This window comes from Rhinopithecus bieti, unplaced genomic scaffold, assembly GCF_001698545.2.
Source record: "Rhinopithecus bieti isolate Rb0 unplaced genomic scaffold, ASM169854v2 scaffold_5982, whole genome shotgun sequence".
In the NCBI taxonomy this organism is placed as follows: domain Eukaryota; kingdom Metazoa; phylum Chordata; class Mammalia; order Primates; family Cercopithecidae; genus Rhinopithecus; species Rhinopithecus bieti.
The window spans coordinates 1,461,911-1,479,788 of record NW_016805132.1 but is presented as its reverse complement, the minus strand read 5'-3'; the positions used below and the strand labels follow the sequence as shown (position 1 = coordinate 1,479,788).

Below are 17,878 nucleotides of genomic sequence, written 5' to 3'. Positions count from 1 at the left end.
TATAAATGACCCTGCTTCATAGACCATTTGAGGGTAAAAAAAGATAATCTGTATAAAAAATACTTAACACTGTTCCTGGCATGTAGTAAATGCTCAATAAATGTTAGTTGCTACTACCACCATCTCATCAACTAAACTATCCAGTGCCTGACTGCCCTTCAGTATTAAGAGTTCATATCATTTACCTTTAGGGAGTTAGTTCCTTGACAACAGACTCCACATTCGGACAATGGTGGAGAAAAGTTTCTTTTGGTGCTGAGGTGAAATCTGAAATCCCTGTAATGTTTACCTACTAGGCCTATGTCTTTTTTATTTGAGACGGAGTCTCATTCTGTCGCCTAGGCTGGAGTGCCGTGGCGTGATCTCTGCTCGCTGCGACCTCCGCCTCCTGGGTTCAAGCAATTCTTGTGCCTCACCCTCCCAAGTAGCTTGGATTACAGGTGTGTCCCCTAATGCCTGGCTGTTGTTTGTATTATTGGTAGAGACGGGGTTTCACCATGTTGTCCAGGTTGGTCTTGAACTCTTGACCTCAAGTGATCCTTTTGCCTTGGCCTCTCAAAGTGCTGGCATGAGCCACCACACCCGGCCTAGGCCTAGGTCTTGAAGTGTAGAGGTAACAGCTGCATAAGGGTTAGGAAAAGCTTTGTTTGGCCGTAGGGCTCTACTCTCCCTAGCTTAGCATACTTTTCCCAGGATAAATGTTTTTATCCATATGTCTATGTCATTTTTGATCCTCTGCCAGCTCTCTCTGAGCCTTCCTCCTACACACAAAGAACACCACCACATAGCAAAGCTGCATTCCCTAGACGATTCCTGTGAAAGGAGAACTAGCTAAAGACCTTTCATATCTTTTCTTTTCTTTTTTTTTTTGGGATGGAGTTTTGCTCTTTTTGCCCAGGCTGGAAGTACAATGGCGTGCTCTCGGCCCACTGCAACCTCCGCCTCCCGGGTTCAAGTGATTCTCCTGCTTCAGCCTCCCAAGTAGCTGGGATTACAGGCAGCTAACTTTGTATTTTTAGTATAGAGGGGTTTCACCATGTTGGCCAGGCTGGTCTTGAACTCCTGACCTCAGGTGATCTGCCTGCCTCAGCCTCCCAAAGTGCTGAGATTACAGGCATGAGCCACTGCGCCCAGCCCCTTTCATATCTTTTCAACCACAATGTTAGATCCATTAATCTGTTTTAAGGACACACCGATTTTCCTACATATGTGCCAACTTTTATGGCTGTTTCTTTACCACATGGAAAACTTCTAAAGTAGTCTGATGTTGAAGAAGAATTTGTAATATGTTCACCACATATGCTTTAGAGATTTTCTACATCTAAATATCTCTGGGAGTTGAAGTTGGGAGAGGAGATTTGCTGTAGAAGCAACATCATTGGTGGTGACACTTTGTATAATGAATTTCAAAGGACTATAGAAAAGTAGCATCACCTAGAAGTGGTTTCAGCTGGGCTTTACCGGTTAGAGCTCTGTGATTTAGAATATGTTATTTAACTTCTCCGGGCCTCCATGTTCTCAAATATAAAATTGCTGTGATCATCCCAACGTTATAGGATTGTTGTGAGGCTTCATGAGGGAGGGAACACATGTAAAGAGTTTAGCACAAGGCTGAACACATAGTCAGGCTCAACAAATGATGATGGTAGTTGTTTCCTAAGCAATTCTATACTACAGAGAACATTCTTATAAAAGGCTGTTCCCAGATGAGCTTAGGCCTTCAATCCTTCAAATAGACACTAACACGAGCACCTACTTTGCATGTAGCATTGTGCTAGGTGCAAGAGAATCAGACTTGTAAAACAAAATCCATGCTCTAATGTTCATAGTGAGTAGAAGATAAAAACAAGTAAAAGAAAAAAAAAACCGGTTACCCTACAATGTGATGTGTACTGCACTGCCATGTATGTAAGACTGCTTTGAAGTCATAGTTGAAGAGAGACAAACTTTGCTAATTCGAGTGGACGAATAGAAACAATAGTTGATGTACTTTTATGTTACACTTCTGAGTTCTCAGGGTCATTAAAATTTTCTTATTATGAAAAATTTTAAAGTTATGCAAAAGCGAGAAAATGCTGTAACAAATCCCCATGTTTCAGTTTTCCGGCTGCAACAGTTGCCAACTCACAGCCAGTCTTCCATCTGTACACCCATACACCCACTGTCACTGACCTCGGATTGCCTTGGAACTAATTCCAGTCATCATAGCATTTTACTGTTTACTGCCTGGAAATATTTCGGTATATATTTCTGAAAGATTTTTCTTTTTAACATAACTGCAATATTACGGACACTTTATTAAAAGTTCATCTTTTTTCTTTTTTAAACCTCATGTCATCCAAATATGCAAATATGACAGGTACAGTGGCCATGGATTGTGGATATCCTGAGACAAGCTCAATTCAGCACCACAGGGCAAGTTGTTACACGAATATCTAAATGCTTAAAAAACTTTTATTCTTTGAAATGTGCAAATAAATTTACATATTAAAAATAGTTCTGTTTTGCATCACATGACTTTTGGTTTTGGAAATGGGGTCATGCTTTTTAAAGATACAATCACCCTTTGAAATATATTCTTCCCTTATGAACCTAGAAAGTTGGTAAGTAGGTTTGTTATGCTACCAATTTAGCACTGGAAGAATTTCCTAAACTAAAAATTAATGTGCAATTTAAAAAATGTCTACTGTTCTCTCTTTGAGAAGCAATAAAAATCCCACCAGATGGAGTGTGCCAAATCAGAATTGGAGAAAGTGTGAGCAAGGACTACCCAGCTATGTTTATGAAGTTAAATCACAGAGCACCTTTTTACAAAATGTTTAGAAAATAAATTTTTTGGTTTTTTTTTTTTTGCTTGTTTTTTTTTTTCCTATTTGCTAGGCCTAAACCTCACTACTGTGGAATGAATTTTCTTACTCTTTCAAGAGCAAGAATGTTATTGAATAAAAGTAAGATTCCTATGAAAATGCAGAGTGTTTATGTTTTGTTATGATAGTGGAAATACCAGATTGTGGCAGAAGATGTCAAGTAGTTAAGGCTAAAATTCAAAGTCATATTTGATGTTGTAAAATTGTATAGGTTTCTTTTCTCTTTCCTTCACATTTTTGAAGAACCTACCTTGTAAACATAGTGATAAAATGCCAGGAATATTAGGATTTTAAGGAAATAATAGAGCCTATTATTTAAACTACAATATAAAAGGCAATTATATTGATGAAGAGCTACATGGGCTTTGTGTGTGTGAATAAACTTGGCCTGTGTTCAGCTTCTATTTGTTCTTCTGGCATAAACACATATTGTGTGTGATTCCAGTTTAATGGGGACCCGTTTGTATGCCAAGCAGCTGCATTTTAGGACCTATTGCGTGATTTCATAGCTCTCTGAAAATTGGTTCTATTCAGAACAAGAGATAGAAGAGAAGAAGGGGGGTGATGTGGAAGGGAGGGGGAGCTTCAACACACAATCATTTCTTTTCAATTGGAGCCAGAAAGGTTGATGACAACATGACCATTGTGTTATAATGATAAGACCACTAAGGCATCTGTACCTCTCATCAAGGCTTTCACACAACAGCAGATACAATTTAATTCACTGCTCTGTCAGCAGTGCTGATACCATTATGCCGTCTGTCTCCACAGTTATAATCACTGTCCTCTGAGAAATGCAGTTGAAATGATCTTGAGCAGTCAAAGAAACTCTCAATTAAGGCTGCCACTTCCAATGTGTCAGATTGTGTCTTATGCACTTGGTACAATTTTCACTTCCAATCCTGTTTATTTACAATGTCTACCAGTAATTACGCTTAACGTGTCATTTAGTGAGGGGGGCCCCTGCCAAGCCGATTGTTGGGTGCTGCTGTACCATTGAGTGGGAGTTTCTCGAAGTCAATGCCATCAGCAGCTTTTAGGCCCTGATGGGATGCAGTAGTAATGTTGATAATGCAAGTATCGTGCTCATCAAGTCATAATTAGATGCCACTCAAATGTGCCACTTGTAATAACAGTGTTGATTCATGTTTTTCTCGGTGACTGCAACTACTAATTAGTTAAGTGGTTTTTGGTTGGCCTGCATTTGCTGCAGATTATTATTACCCCTGAAAAAATGTCAAGGTTAGAGATGTTTCTGGCCATTTAGTGCTGCTTTATGAATTTGAATATTAACATAATAAGAACTTTGGACAGACTTAGGAAGTAATACATTTTTGTATTTAATTTGGACAGAAATTTTTTCCCCTGAGTTTAATCATAATTGCAGGTTAATTAAGCTTAAATGAAGCAAAAGTAATCTCTCTTTGTGTTATGTGAGCCCAGTGCTTTTTGCCTAACTTTGTTGGGTTTCACATTTGGGTTTCCTTTAATTTTTTTTTTTTTAAGCCAAACAAATGGCAATAAGTACTGTCTACATTTAGGGTTGAGATTCTGAGAGTTTTCATTTAACTAGAAATATGGGTGGAAGGAATTGGCATTTTTCTTACTTGATCTTCAAAATATAACTCAAGTTCTAAATCACTTTATACCTGTAAATCTCAATTTACATGCACCAGCTATCAAAAAATCTAAAAAATACTGTTTTTCAAGCATTGGTAAAATATCAAGTAAAATTTTATTTTTCCTCTAATGCTCCTGATAGCCTGTGATTCAGGAAGCAATTTATTAGCCTCTGCTTTATAACCATATAGTACATAAATCTTATTGCTTACACTTTTCTGCCCAAGAGTTACTTACAAAATAGCAGTAACTACTTTGTAGCTAATAGAGACTAATGTTGCAGTACTTAGCCAAGTTGCCACATCACTATTCCAGTCATAAGATCAATTTAAGATTTATTTTTCTTTTATTTTTTGTTACACCCTGCTAAGAAAAAGAAGTCATGCTGTCACTCCTCTTTATTTATGAAATATTCTTTTGTTTAAATTAGCAGATATGTGTATGGATACATATATAGTTGCTTAGAAAATAGATGTAAAAAAATCTAGCTTTCTTAAAATGTACATAATAAAATGTATGTATGTAAAATGAATGTTTTTCGTTGTGTTCTTGTTTCTTTCTACATTCAAATATTAGCTCAGATTTAATCAGGGCAGCTTCTCAAAAACCTTTTTTTCAGTGATAGCTAAAGGTCTGGCTAGCCAAAGAATTGAAGTATTCTTAATCATGGGACGATGCGTGGGCTCCTGGAATAGCTGACTAATCTTTGAATGCTGAGATTTTTTTTTCCCCCCTCATTCCTAGTTTCTCACATGGTCATAGAGGAAGTTAATTTCATGCAGAACCATCTTGAAATAGAGAAGACTTGTCGAGAAAGTGCTGAAGCTTTGGCAACAAAGGTGAGACTTCAAATGAAGGCATTTTACCTGAGCTTTTAAATTTCAACTTGCTTTTCTAAGCAGTGACTTCTGTCCGGTTTTGCTTTTCTGTTTCTCTAATCGATTATCTGCTCTGATGGTGAGGGAAATGTTAAAAGGTCTCAGAATCCTGGAATATGATTATGTAAATATTCACCTTAATGCAAAAGTTATTCCAATTGTAAAAGGAGCATTTGTATGTGAGTATTTCAGCATTTGTGCTTTTTGCCTGTGAAAATGTGGAAAAAATGGTCCCAGAGTAGGGTTAAACGGAACTTTGCAAATGTCCATGCATTTGGTTAAAATGCTAACCAAGTTTAAAACTAACCTGGTGTGACATAAAAGACCAGTGAATGTCTCATATTTGAATCAGATGAAAAAGTCACCCTGAAGCCATACATTTCAGGTGATTATTTGTGGAAGCGAAGCGAGGGCATGCTAAAGGTGACCTCCAGTGTTCCACTGATTGCCTCTTGCTGATGAATTTACCAAGTGTGTAATTTTCTACATTCTGTCTCATCAGAAGTACATTATTATTAAAGAATGTTTTTTTATCTCTGTCTTATGTATTTTGGGTTGGGTAAAATGCATCTGAACCACTTCATCAGAAAATGGATTACAGCAATTTTCAACCAAATTTCATTAGTAATACTGGTTGTGTTTCTTTTCCCTCCCCTCCATCACCCACCTCCAAAAATTCCTTTGGATGTGACTGAAATCCTACTCCCAATAAATACATAAATAAATATAATTTGTATGCATTAACAGCATGCTTGCTAGAGGCATTTGCTTAATTGTTTGCATAACAACACTACATTAGAATTCATAAGATATTTAATCAGAACCTAAGAATATAAATTTGGTTATGTAACCTCCTGGTATTCGTCTGAAGAATACATAGCAATACACTTTAAAAACACTTTTAAAAAAATGATAACATGAGTATTCTCACATCATTTTTACTCTGCGGCACATTTCTGGAGTTCACTAGTCCATAATGTTGTGTGAATTCTGTTTTCATTCTTTGAATTTCTTTTTTTGGAATAAGTAGAGAAAAAGTACATTTGGAGCCTGCTAACTGCTCTGGATCTTCTAGTGTCTAAGGATACACTCTCTATTTTTTCTTGTTATTAGCAAGTATTCCTGTTGTCATAGCACATCCAGAGTGAGGATACTGGCTACCTTTCAGGATTGGCAGAGTTTCTGGAAGGCACTGGTTTGTGGGGCAGTATACATAGGTTTTGTTCCCGGTTATGTCATTTTGGGCATATGTGATTTTGGACAAGTTAGTTTTGTTCTCTGGACTGTAGTGTCTCATCTTAAATGACATGATGGACTAGAGTTAGGACTGGAGTTAATAATTTATTTGCATATGGCCCCCTGTAAAAAAATTACTTTTCTGTCTTCCCTTTTATTTAATAGTTGTCTTTTGGCAAGAGAACTCACCTCTCTGAGCTACAGTTGTCTTGCTCTAAATGCCAGGATGCGCCATGGTTGTTGGCTTCTTCATAATACCCCAGATCCACTGGCTCCAGATGTGTGACCCAGGCATGTGTGTGTAGAAAAGCTGCCTGGTGACTGTTATATTCATTGCTGGTTATGAACCAGTGTTACCTAATCTCTAAGCTCATTTTTACAATTAAGTCTTAACAGTAGGATCCTTACTTAACACTGTTTGTTGCCTGTTCTTTAAAAAGCCTTTTTTAAAATGGACATATAGTTTATTTTGAAGATATAGTATGAACTCATAGGGCCTAGAATAAAAATCCAAAAAATTGATTAAATCAAATACTGTAAATGTGCTTGTTTGTTGTAAAAGAGTGCTTTGAATGCAAAATGTGGAAACTTCATTATACGTGTTTCCAATAAATGATAATAGCACATTCTGATTTAAGTATCAATTGTCATTTTTGAAAGTAGACTTGCAAAACTGCTCATTTTTTCTCAGAGCCAAGTTCTGTGAATTCTTACTTTTCTACATTATTGCCATCAAATTAATGACAAATGGAATGTTTAATTCTTATGATGCAGTTTGACCTCATAATTTTCTTTTTTTTTCTTTTTGAAATGGAGTCCTGCTCTGTTGCCCAGGCTGGATGGAGTACAGTGGTGCCATCTTGGCTCACTGCAACCTCCGCCTCCTGGATTCGAGCAATTCTCCTGCCTCAGCCTTCTGAGTAGCTGGGATTACAGGCACCTGCCATTACACCCAGTTAATTTCTGTGTTTGTAGTAGAGACGGTGTTGCGCTGTGTTGACCAGCCTGGTCTTAAACTCCTGATTTCAGGTGATCTGCCTGCTTCAGCCTCACAAAGTGCTGGGATTACAGGTGTGAGCCACTGTGCCCAGTTCCTCATAATTTTCTTAGAACCAAGTATGGATACTTTCCTTTGCTAAAATGTGTAGATAAAACTGATAAATGTAGACCAGTTATTTAAGTCATACGATCCAAAGCCATTAAACTTGCTTGTTTTGTACCTTTAAATAGTCACAAACTATAGGTAATATAAAAACTCTACTTACATTTGAATAGAATAGTAGGTTCTGTTACTGTAGGATTTTAAAAGATATATTTTTGGCCAGGCGCGATGGCTCATGCCTGTAATCCCAGCACTTTGGGAGGCTGAGGTGGGCGGATCACCTCAGGTCAGGAGATGAAGACCATGTTGGCCAACATGGCAAAACCCCATCTCTACTAAAAATACAAAAATTAGCTGGGCATGGTGACGCGTGCCTGTAATCCCAGCTACTCGGGAGGCTGAGGCAGGAGAATCGCGTGAAGGGAGTTGGAGTTTGCAGTGAGCCGAGATCACGCCACTTCACTCCTGCTTGGTGACAGAGTGAGACTCCATTTCAAGAAAAGGAAAAAAAAAGATATATTTTTGCCTTAGACATGGAGGGATTCCAAACAACAAGTAGCATGCCATTAACCTATAGTTTGGCAAATAGCTACAATGAAATTGCTTAGCTAAAATCTGTAAATTCAGAATTCTCAAAAATGTCCAAATAGTATGCACATAAAACCTCATGTTTAGGCTGGGTGTGGTGACTCACACCTGTAATCTCAGTGCTTTGAAAGGACAAGGTGGGAGGATCACTTGAGTTCAGGAGTTTGAGGCTGTAGTGAGCTGTGATCATACCACTGCACTCCAACCTGGGTGACAGAGCAAGAACCAAACTCCAAAAAAAAAAAAAAGACCTCATATATATAAATCTTACATTTCTTCTTTCAAAATGTGAAAATGGTGTTTCAGAGAAGACTTACGAAATTTTCTGGTTGGCTTTTTTTTTTCTTAAACTGGTGACTTTGTTTAATAGAGTAATTGTATTACAGACAAACTGATGGATTTTGGTACCTGGTTTGATAGAGGCATTAAACCCTTTTGAGGGCAGAACTGTGTTAACTATGATGTTACTAAGGTATTATTGTAGTGGTTGTCTAAGAAGTAATATAGTAAGCACTAGATGGCAGAAACTAATAGTTCCATGAGTATCCTGGAGGAAGAAGAAAATGCATAAATGAATACCTTGATTGAAGAAAACTAGCTGGGATAAATGATTTCCGAAGGATAGTTAGACACAAACTAAACCTCTTTTCTTACTTTTAATAGCTAACACAGAAGTTTTATTATGTGGCAGTTACTATATTAAATACTTTATATATAATGTCTCATTTAATCATCCTATTGTGGGATAGAAACTATCTTAATTCTTAGTTTATTGATGAGAAAACTGAAACGTAATTGTAAAGGCAGAGAGGGAATTTTATTGCAGAGCTGGGTTGGATACTAAAGCAGTGCATTTCTCAATGATTCTTTGTGTTGACATACATTAGAATCACCTGGGAAACCGAAAAAGTGCTATGCTGGGCTCCACTGCCAGATATTTTGGTATGGTATAGAGCCTAAGCAGCGTTTTTTTTTTTTTTTTTTTTTTTTTTTTTTCTTTTTTCCCTGAGACAGTTTCGCTCTGTCACCCAGGCTGGAGTGCAATGGCATGATACCGGCTCACTGCAACCTCCGCCTCCTGGGTTCAAGCGATTCTCCTGCCTCAGCCTCCCGAGTAGCTGGGACTACAACTGCCTGCCACCACGCCCAGCTAATTTTTTGTATTTTTTTTTTTTTTTTTTAGTAGAGATTGGATTTCACCATGTTAGCCAGGATGGTCTCGATCTCCTGACTTTCTGATCTGCCCACCTCGGCCTCCCAAAGTGCTGGGATTACAGGCACCACACCCGACCAAATGAGAACTCTTTTAATAGAGATAGTAGAAGAGATAGTAGAAACAACATCTTGAACTAGTTTAAATAAAAAAAGAAAATGATGTAGGAATCTATTAGAAATATCAGAGAATTCCATAGAATCTCTGAGTCAGGAGCAGTTTAGGAATGGACTGGAGTTTGGGGCTTGAGTCTGGTGGGAAACCCTTTCTCCATTGCTTTTCTCTTCCTTTCTCTACACATCAGCTTCAGTTTTAGCTTTTCTAAAAACTACCTTCCTCTTTTCCTTGATTCTGTAGTGGAATGTGGTTACCAGCAGCTCCTGTCCAGACACATGGAAAGAAACTCATTGCTCTGTTCTAGCCTCTAAATTTCTAGAGAGGGGATCTGATTGGTCACACTTGGGTCATGTGCTTAATCCCTGGGCTAATTCACTGTGACCAAAGGGATGGGGTATGCTTGGGAGAGCATGGCGCTCTCATTGAAATCATGTGGAACAATGAGGAGTGGTAATGTCCAGAAAAGAGGAGATGTTAGGTAAACAGACATTTAAAAGGTGTTCACAGCACCACAGCAAGCAGAAGATTTGCTTGAAATAAAGTGCCTTTTTAAAGACTATTAATGACTATAAATCAAAATTTTATTTAATCTGTACTGGTATTTTATCTTAGTTCCCTATATTTCTCATCAGTTACAACTAGCATTTCCACTTGCTACTGGCTGTAATCCAGCCATCAGGTCTTGGTTAAAGAAATAAATTTAATATAAAACCTTATTTAATGAATCTGCTAATTGTTATGTCCTGCTGTGAGTGTTGATGAATATGTAAGACAAAAATATACTTAATTTGTCTATTGTTTAAAAACCCAAGGTACTCATTTGGCTGCTGTTAAAATAACTGTTTTTATATTTTGTCTTAGCTAAATAAAGAAAATAAAACATTGAAAAGAATCAGCATGTTGTACATGGCCAAGCTGGGGCCAGATGTAATAACTGAAGAGATAAACATTGATGATGAAGATTCAACTACAGACACAGACGGTGCCGCCGAGACTTGTGTCTCAGTACAGTGTCAGAAGCAAATTAAAGGTAGAACTCTTTGCTTAATTGTTGAGCATATTTTGTACCCCATTAGGATAGTGCTTCTGAACCCTGACTGCACATCAGAATCATGTGGGAAGCTTTAAAAATACTGATGCCTGGGCAGAGCATGGTGGCTCACACCTGTAATCCCAGCACTTTTGGGAGGCCAAGGCGGGTGGATCACCTGAGGTCAGGAGCTGGAGACCAACTTGGCCAACCTGGTGAAACCCCGTCTCTACTAAAAAATACAAAAATTAGCTGGGCATGGTGGCGGGTGCCTGTTATCCCAGCTACTTGGGAGGCTGAGTCAGGAGAATCACTTGAACCTGGGAGGTGGAGGTTGCAGTGAGCCAAGATTGTGCCGTTGCACTCCAGCCTGGGCAACAGAGTGAGACTACATCTCCAAAACACAACAACAAAAAAACAAAACTGATGTCTGAGTCCTACCCTATCCAAAATTTTGCTACACCATAGGCCAATTAAATCCGAATTTTGGATGGGGTAGGACCCAGGCGTCAGTATTTTGAAAGCTTCCCACATCATTTATTTAAATCTCCAAATCACCATAGGGTATATAATAATTGTGCTTTATGAGTTACTTTCTTGTTTGGAATTAGGCACTTTTGAAAGTGTTGTCTCAATGGAAACAGCCAGTTATACTATAACCTTAAGGATATGTACCATGTGTCAAGATATTTTTGTTAAATGAAAGAAAGAATAAAAATATATTTAGCCAACACCCCTTTTTGTTGGTTAACAGGTAGTGTTGTAAGGCAAGATCATATGATACATCTATTAAATTCTCATTCATTTTATTCATACACATGTTTATTTAAAGATGTAGGAAAGCAGTTCTGGCTCAATAACTACTGGAACGTTTTAATTTAGTATACAGGTCAAAAGCAATATTCATTTATTTGTTTGGTAGATAAAATTTCAACTCGAAGTACAAAGAAGAAAGGATGTTACAGACACCATCTTTATCTGACTCTTCAACCTCTCAAGCTAAGACAAAATAGAATTCATGTTGGTAGGGAGGGAGAGGAATTTTAAAGGAGTTCCCTTTGTTCATCATTCTCCTTTCTGTTCGAGCTTGAACAATTTGGTTTCATGTTCTTCTTTCTGGATTAGCCAGCCAATGGAGAAAGTGATTTAGAAATAAGTCTCTGATAACTTCTTCAAGCTGAGTTTATGTAAAGAGTTTGATTTAATTTACAAATAACCACATAACATGTTTCTTATTGCACTTGGAAAACAGTAAGAAATTAAAGGCAGTAAAAACCTAAGTGGCAAAACAGTAGGCCGGAATATAAATTTGAGTAGTCTGTGCTAATGTATGTGTATTTTCAAACATTTGAGTGATGGAAGTAACTTTAACACCAGAAGATTTTGCTCTTACAGTTGATAATATTCTCACTCTAGTAACACATTTTTCATTGAATCCTAATAATAAAACTATGTAATAAATTTAAAAACAAAACAGCCATGACTCTAGAGAGAAAATTACGAGAATTAACCCTTCTTTCAAATGGTTATATTTTGAATCAGTTCAAATAATGTCTAAGGACTATACATTGGCAACAAGTCAGGATCTTTTACTTTTAATCAAAATATGCAAATTATTAACTGCCCAATTGTTTGTTTATATTGTTTTGTGATAAGAGCCTGTGGCATTATGAAATAAAAAAGAAATAAATACTACACCTTAATTTGTTTTGCTGAAAACTTAAAAAAATCTTACTTCCAAAATGCCAGATAGTTTTCTAGAATGTGGTTTTGATAGAATGCAAAGAAAACATGATCTGGTACATTTAATGTAGTGAGGTTGCCTGATATAAAATTGTTAATATCCATGGCTATATGGGGGAGGGGCCACGCAAATGAGATTCTCATTGTCCTTTGGTTCTTCATTTCCTTTTAATTGTTAAATAATCTTGACCATAAGCTGCACATGGACTGGCATTTTCAATTCTTTTGACCAGACTGATGTCTTCTTTTAAAAATAAGTTAATATATATATTTTTTTCTTTAAAAATGCAGAACTTCGAGATCAAATTGTATCTGTTCAGGAGGAGAAGAAGATATTAGCCATTGAGCTGGAAAATCTCAAGAGCAAACTCGTAGAAGTAATTGAAGAAGTATGTATCTCAGGCCTGAAAGGCAAGGGCTTTAGCATTTTCAAGGTGTTTGGGGATTTGCTAAGTTAAGAACTTAGTATTATAAGCCAATTTCTAACATGAGAACCATGTACCAATTTTAATCTTCTCTCCTCAATTTCAGACATAGAAAAAGGTAGAGGAAATAAGATCATGAAGATTCATGTACCCGCTACCTGGCTTAATAAATAAAACTCTGAAATAGCATGGACATGTTTCCTGTTGTTCCCCCAGGTTTTGCTATGTAAGGCAAATAGTAGCTACTATTTCAAGTCATATATTTTAATGCCGCTGGTAGAGAAAGAAAAGTATGTTTTGCTTTTCCAGTGAATGACTGGTTCAGTTGGGAAGGACTATCCCTCAGTGCTGCTCCAACACAGGCATTTATGATAGGTGGTAGGATGCCTTCAAGTGGTTGCTTGCAGAATCTTTCTTTTCTGGTGTTTTGTTTTGTTTGAGACAAGACCTAACTCTATCGCACTCAGGCTGGAGTGCAGTGGTACGATCACAGCTCACTGCAGCCTCAACCTCCCAGGCTCAAATGATCCTCCTGCCTCAGCCTCCCAGATAGCTGAGACTACAGGCAGGCGTCACCACGCCTGCCTAATTTTTAAAATGTTTTTATAGAGATGTGGGTTCCTGTATTTCCCAGGCTTACCTTGAACTCCTGGACTTGAATGATCTTCCCATCTTGGCCTCCCAAAGTGCTGGGAACACAAATGCAAGCCGCTGCACCTGGCCTCTTTTTCCTTTTGAACTGTCTTTAAGAACAAGACCTCTACAATTGCCTTTTATTTGCATGAGGCTTCAAGGATTTGCCTTCACAGCGTTGATTCTTGATTCAATTTGTATCAGTGGTTCTTAGATTCTGTAGCCCACCGCATCCCAACTGATGTGCTACTGCACCTTGATAAAGTGGCTTATGAGCATGGCAACGTATTGATCCTGTCAGTGAGCATCCTCATCCAGTTACCTCAGTTCGCATACACATACTGTCATTTTCTTGGAAGCCATGATGTAAAAACGGTTGGGAAGCAGTGTCCACCAACTTCCCAGTCTGGGCTCCTTTTATTATTGTGGCAAAACATTGTAATGAATGGGAAGAAGGATGATGATATTTTGGAAAGGGCCTTACTGTTAGACAGTGTGTACCAGTTACTAATTTAAACCAAAACCAAAAAATAAAGCCTACACTAAAAGAACCAGTTCATAGATTATCTGGAGGTGCTGATGGATTCAGAGCCACTTTCAGGACCATTATCTTTGTTTCTTGGTGTGCTCTGTTCCTCAGTTGTGATTATTTACTGATGATTCTCTCCCTTCCCACTTAGAGGTGTTATTGGAATACAGTTCAACAATTATTTTTATTATGACTTTTATTTTATTTTATTTTTATTTTTTATTTTTATTTTTTATGACTGTTTCAGACATCTGAAAAGGCATAATGAACAAAATAATGGGGCTAAGTACAGTGGCTCACGCCTGTAATCCCAGCACTTTGGGAGGCCAAGGCAGGAGGATCACTTGAGCCCGGGAGTTGGAGACCAGCAAGACCTCGTCTCTCAAAAATATTTTTAAAAATATTAGCCAGGCATGGTGGCATGTGCCTGTAGTCCCAGCTACTCAGAGGGCTGACGTGGGAGGATTGCCTGAGCCCAGGAGTTCGAGGCTGCAATGATTGTATTACCACCCTCCAGCCTGAGTGACAGAGTGAGACCCTGTGTCTAAAAAAAATTATTTTTAATGAACATCCATATACCTGCTACCTAACTTAATTCACAGAATATTAGCACAGTGATGAAAGCCCTGGTATAACTCTTTCTAGTTGCATAATCCTTGCTTCCTGCCCAGTTTCCCTAAACAGCCATTATTCTGAACTTGGTGTTTATCATGTCAGTGAATATATTTACATGTTCACTACAATACATAGTATTTTGAGTGTTTTTAAATTTTATGAACATGCCTGCTTTCTAAATTCAATATAATGTATTTGAGATTTATCTTCTACCTTGTTATATGTAGCTTTTCTTTATGTTCTTTAAAAAAAAAAAAAAAACTTTTCTGTAGTATTCTCTTTTCATTTATAGACATCAACAGTTATTTCAGAAATTTAAATTTTGTGGGAGTATTTGTATTTATTTTATTTAAGCCAAGAGTCATCAAAGTTCAAAGTTTTCCTTTATTTTAAAAGTTCATGTTTGTCTTCAGTCAAAAGTAATCAACATTAAAAATGAATACCAAAATTGAGTATCAGATCTTGACTAAATGATTCTTGTATTTTCTGGGTGATCTTTAGTTGGATTTTGCATTAAAATACGAATCATGGCTGGGTATGGTGGCTCACGCCTGCAATCCCAGCACTTCGGGAGGCTGAAGCAAGAGGATTGCTTGAGCCCAGGAGTTCGAGACCAGCCTAGGCAACATAAGAGACCCCATCTCTATATTCTTTTTTTTTTTTTTTACTTTTAAAAAGATATGTATCATTTACATTGGATGGCTAGCATACTGTCATGTTTAGGGGCCAATGCCAACTGGAATATATCAATAAGTTCTGTACCAGGTACACATCCTAACTTAAATAGCTATCCTTGAAGCTTTAAAGAAGAGCTTTAATAAAAAGTCTTAACACATTGAAACCAATTTCTGCTTTAAATTGTAACTTCATGTTGAAAGTTGAACAGCAATTGAGTATCACACATTGCCATATGTCCTGTTTTACAATTTTTGGTGTTTTCTCCCCTCAAAATCTCACATTTTAGGTAAATAAAGTTAAACAAGAAAAGGCTGTTTTAAATTCAGAAGTTCTTGAACAGAGAAAAGTCTTAGAAAAATGCAATAGAGGTAAGTCTGTCCAATCTTTTTTTCTGAAATGCATATGCAGTTTGTTCTGTTTGCATATATTGTGTGTCATTTTACTTCTATGCCTAAGTATGATTGTAAATAAAATCTCCTATATTGTGTTTTTCTAGCAGTGTGTCTCTCCCATTCCTATTATTTTATTACCCAACTTAGAGTCTGGGAACATCTAAAAGTGATTTCACTTGAGGAACAAGGAACCCACTCATTTTGAAACCTCTTAACAGAAATACTATTTCTGTCTTACATATATCCAGGGATCATGGCCTTTTTAGCTATCCCCTCAGCATTTGTATATTTGGTAGGTTATTTAGTAAATCTCAATCCAGAAGAGGTTAGACCATCTACATAAAACATGTAACATTATGTGATGAAATTGTAAATTAAGAGGATGTGGAAAATAGGAAAGTGAGAGTTAGATTGATATACAAAGTGCATACTTGTTCTGAGGTCTTGCAGATTTCCTGCCTGTCTGTTTGAAATCTGGCTCTGTGCTGTCTGGCAGTCAGTGCGATAAGAGATTGATTATCAGTTAAATGAATCACATGAAAACGAACCTAATGATCAGGAAAAGGAGACCTGGTCTCCTGGTGAGAGGGAAATGTCTCCAGTGGTTATATCCAGAGAAAATTTCGTGTACTTTGGTCAACAGTGACTTTATCCACCTAGTTATAAAATGCAGCATCAACTCTCATGAGGGCTGTTTCATGTGTCTCCCAGTTTAAAACAAGGAAATGATGCCAAAGTGTGGTTCTGCAAAAGTAATTCTGGGAAGTGGTAGGAAGAACTTAATATACTTTCTGTTCTCTCTTTTTCCCTCAGCCACTCTCTTTCCTTGTTTAGAAGCTGCAACACTAACAGGAAGCCTTTGCGACCCAGGGCCTTCCCTATTGTTGTTGGTGGTAGCCGTCAATCTTTTTATCATTAATCAACTGGGATTTTTTTAATAAATAAAGGGCCTTGTAGTTAAATGTGGCCAATATGCTGGATTGTAACATTTCTTCAAGTCTTTCTGTATTTAAAGATACAAATGGTGTAGAATTTTCAGTCTTGATTCACTGTGTTAGGAAAAGGGTTCTGCAAGGGTTAATCATATAGGTCTTGCCTTCAGAGAGCCCTCTGTCTAGAAAGAGAGAAAAATTATGTAAATACATACCTGACTAGGACCAACCTGATTTTTTTCAGATTCCAAGTCAGAAGGGCCAGGACACGTGAAAATTCCCGTTTTATTATAGTGTTCTAGACGTAGAAAAGAGAGTCAGTTATCTTGCCAGGGCTTCAGATAGTCACAGTGTTCTTTGTTTTCTTCATGAAATTTCTTTTTTAAATATGCTTGAAAATCATTTAGCTCTCAGGGACCTATAATTCACGCCAAAAATCACCACTCATATTGCTCTGCTTACTAGTTTTTCATCTGAGGAGGCTGTAGATTTACAGAGTACAGAGTTTGGAATTCTATGTCATTACACAGCAAACCAGTCCTTAGTCAGTTAGTATTGAAGTGCCCTGGCGGAACAGTGTGTGAAGGCAGCTGTTAAGAGAGCCTTTTGAAAGATTGTGTTGGTATGACTCAGCTCAGGGTGGAGGTGCCTCACCAGAAGTGGATGGACAGTGTGCTGTCTGCCTAGCTTGTGCCTAATATCTAATGGCGTCATCATTCCCTCTGTCCTGTCATTATCACTGACAAAATAAGCCACTGAATGTTGAAAATAGCAAAGAATTTATGTTACTTTTATTTGACAGGACCTTCTTTTTGAAGCTTTCTGTCTTGCAGTAACTCTTTGGTACAAAGCTCTGATTCTTTGGGTCTGAATAGATCTAAGGCTGTTTGTTTCTCTCCTTTGTAAATAAGGAGAACACTTAAAAATAACTTAGATGTCCAGGCGCTGTGGCTCACACCTGTAATCCCAGCAGTTTGGGAGGCTGAAGCGAGTGGATTACTTGAGATCAGGAGTTTGAGACCAGCCTGACCAACATGGTAAAACCTCGTCTCTACTAAAATACAAAAATTAGCTGGATGTGGTGGCAGGCACCTGTCTGTAACCCCAGCTACTCGGGAGGCTGAGGCAGGAGAATTGCTTGAACCTAGGAGGCGGAGGTTGCAGTGAACCGAGATTGCACCATTGCACTCCAGCCTGGGCGACAGACGTAGCAAGACTTCGTCTCTCAAAAATAAATAAGTAAATAAATAATTAAATAAATAAATAATACATATTATATA

At 37.7% G+C, this 17,878-nt stretch overlaps 1 protein-coding gene across 4 annotated transcripts in view; it reads left to right on the top strand.

The window, feature by feature from the left end:
• Positions 1-17,878, top strand: part of SHTN1 (shootin 1) — a 124,334-nt gene that overhangs the window by 44,374 nt on the left and 62,082 nt on the right. For all 4 annotated transcript variants that reach the window (XM_017871255.1, XM_017871251.1, XM_017871253.1 and 1 more), the window contains exons 4-7: positions 5,232-5,326; positions 10,483-10,651; positions 12,686-12,783; positions 15,561-15,642. In XM_017871255.1, coding sequence (XP_017726744.1) covers positions 5,232-5,326; positions 10,483-10,651; positions 12,686-12,783; positions 15,561-15,642 — 444 coding nt within the window. The remainder of the gene's footprint in view (positions 1-5,231; positions 5,327-10,482; positions 10,652-12,685; positions 12,784-15,560; positions 15,643-17,878) is intronic.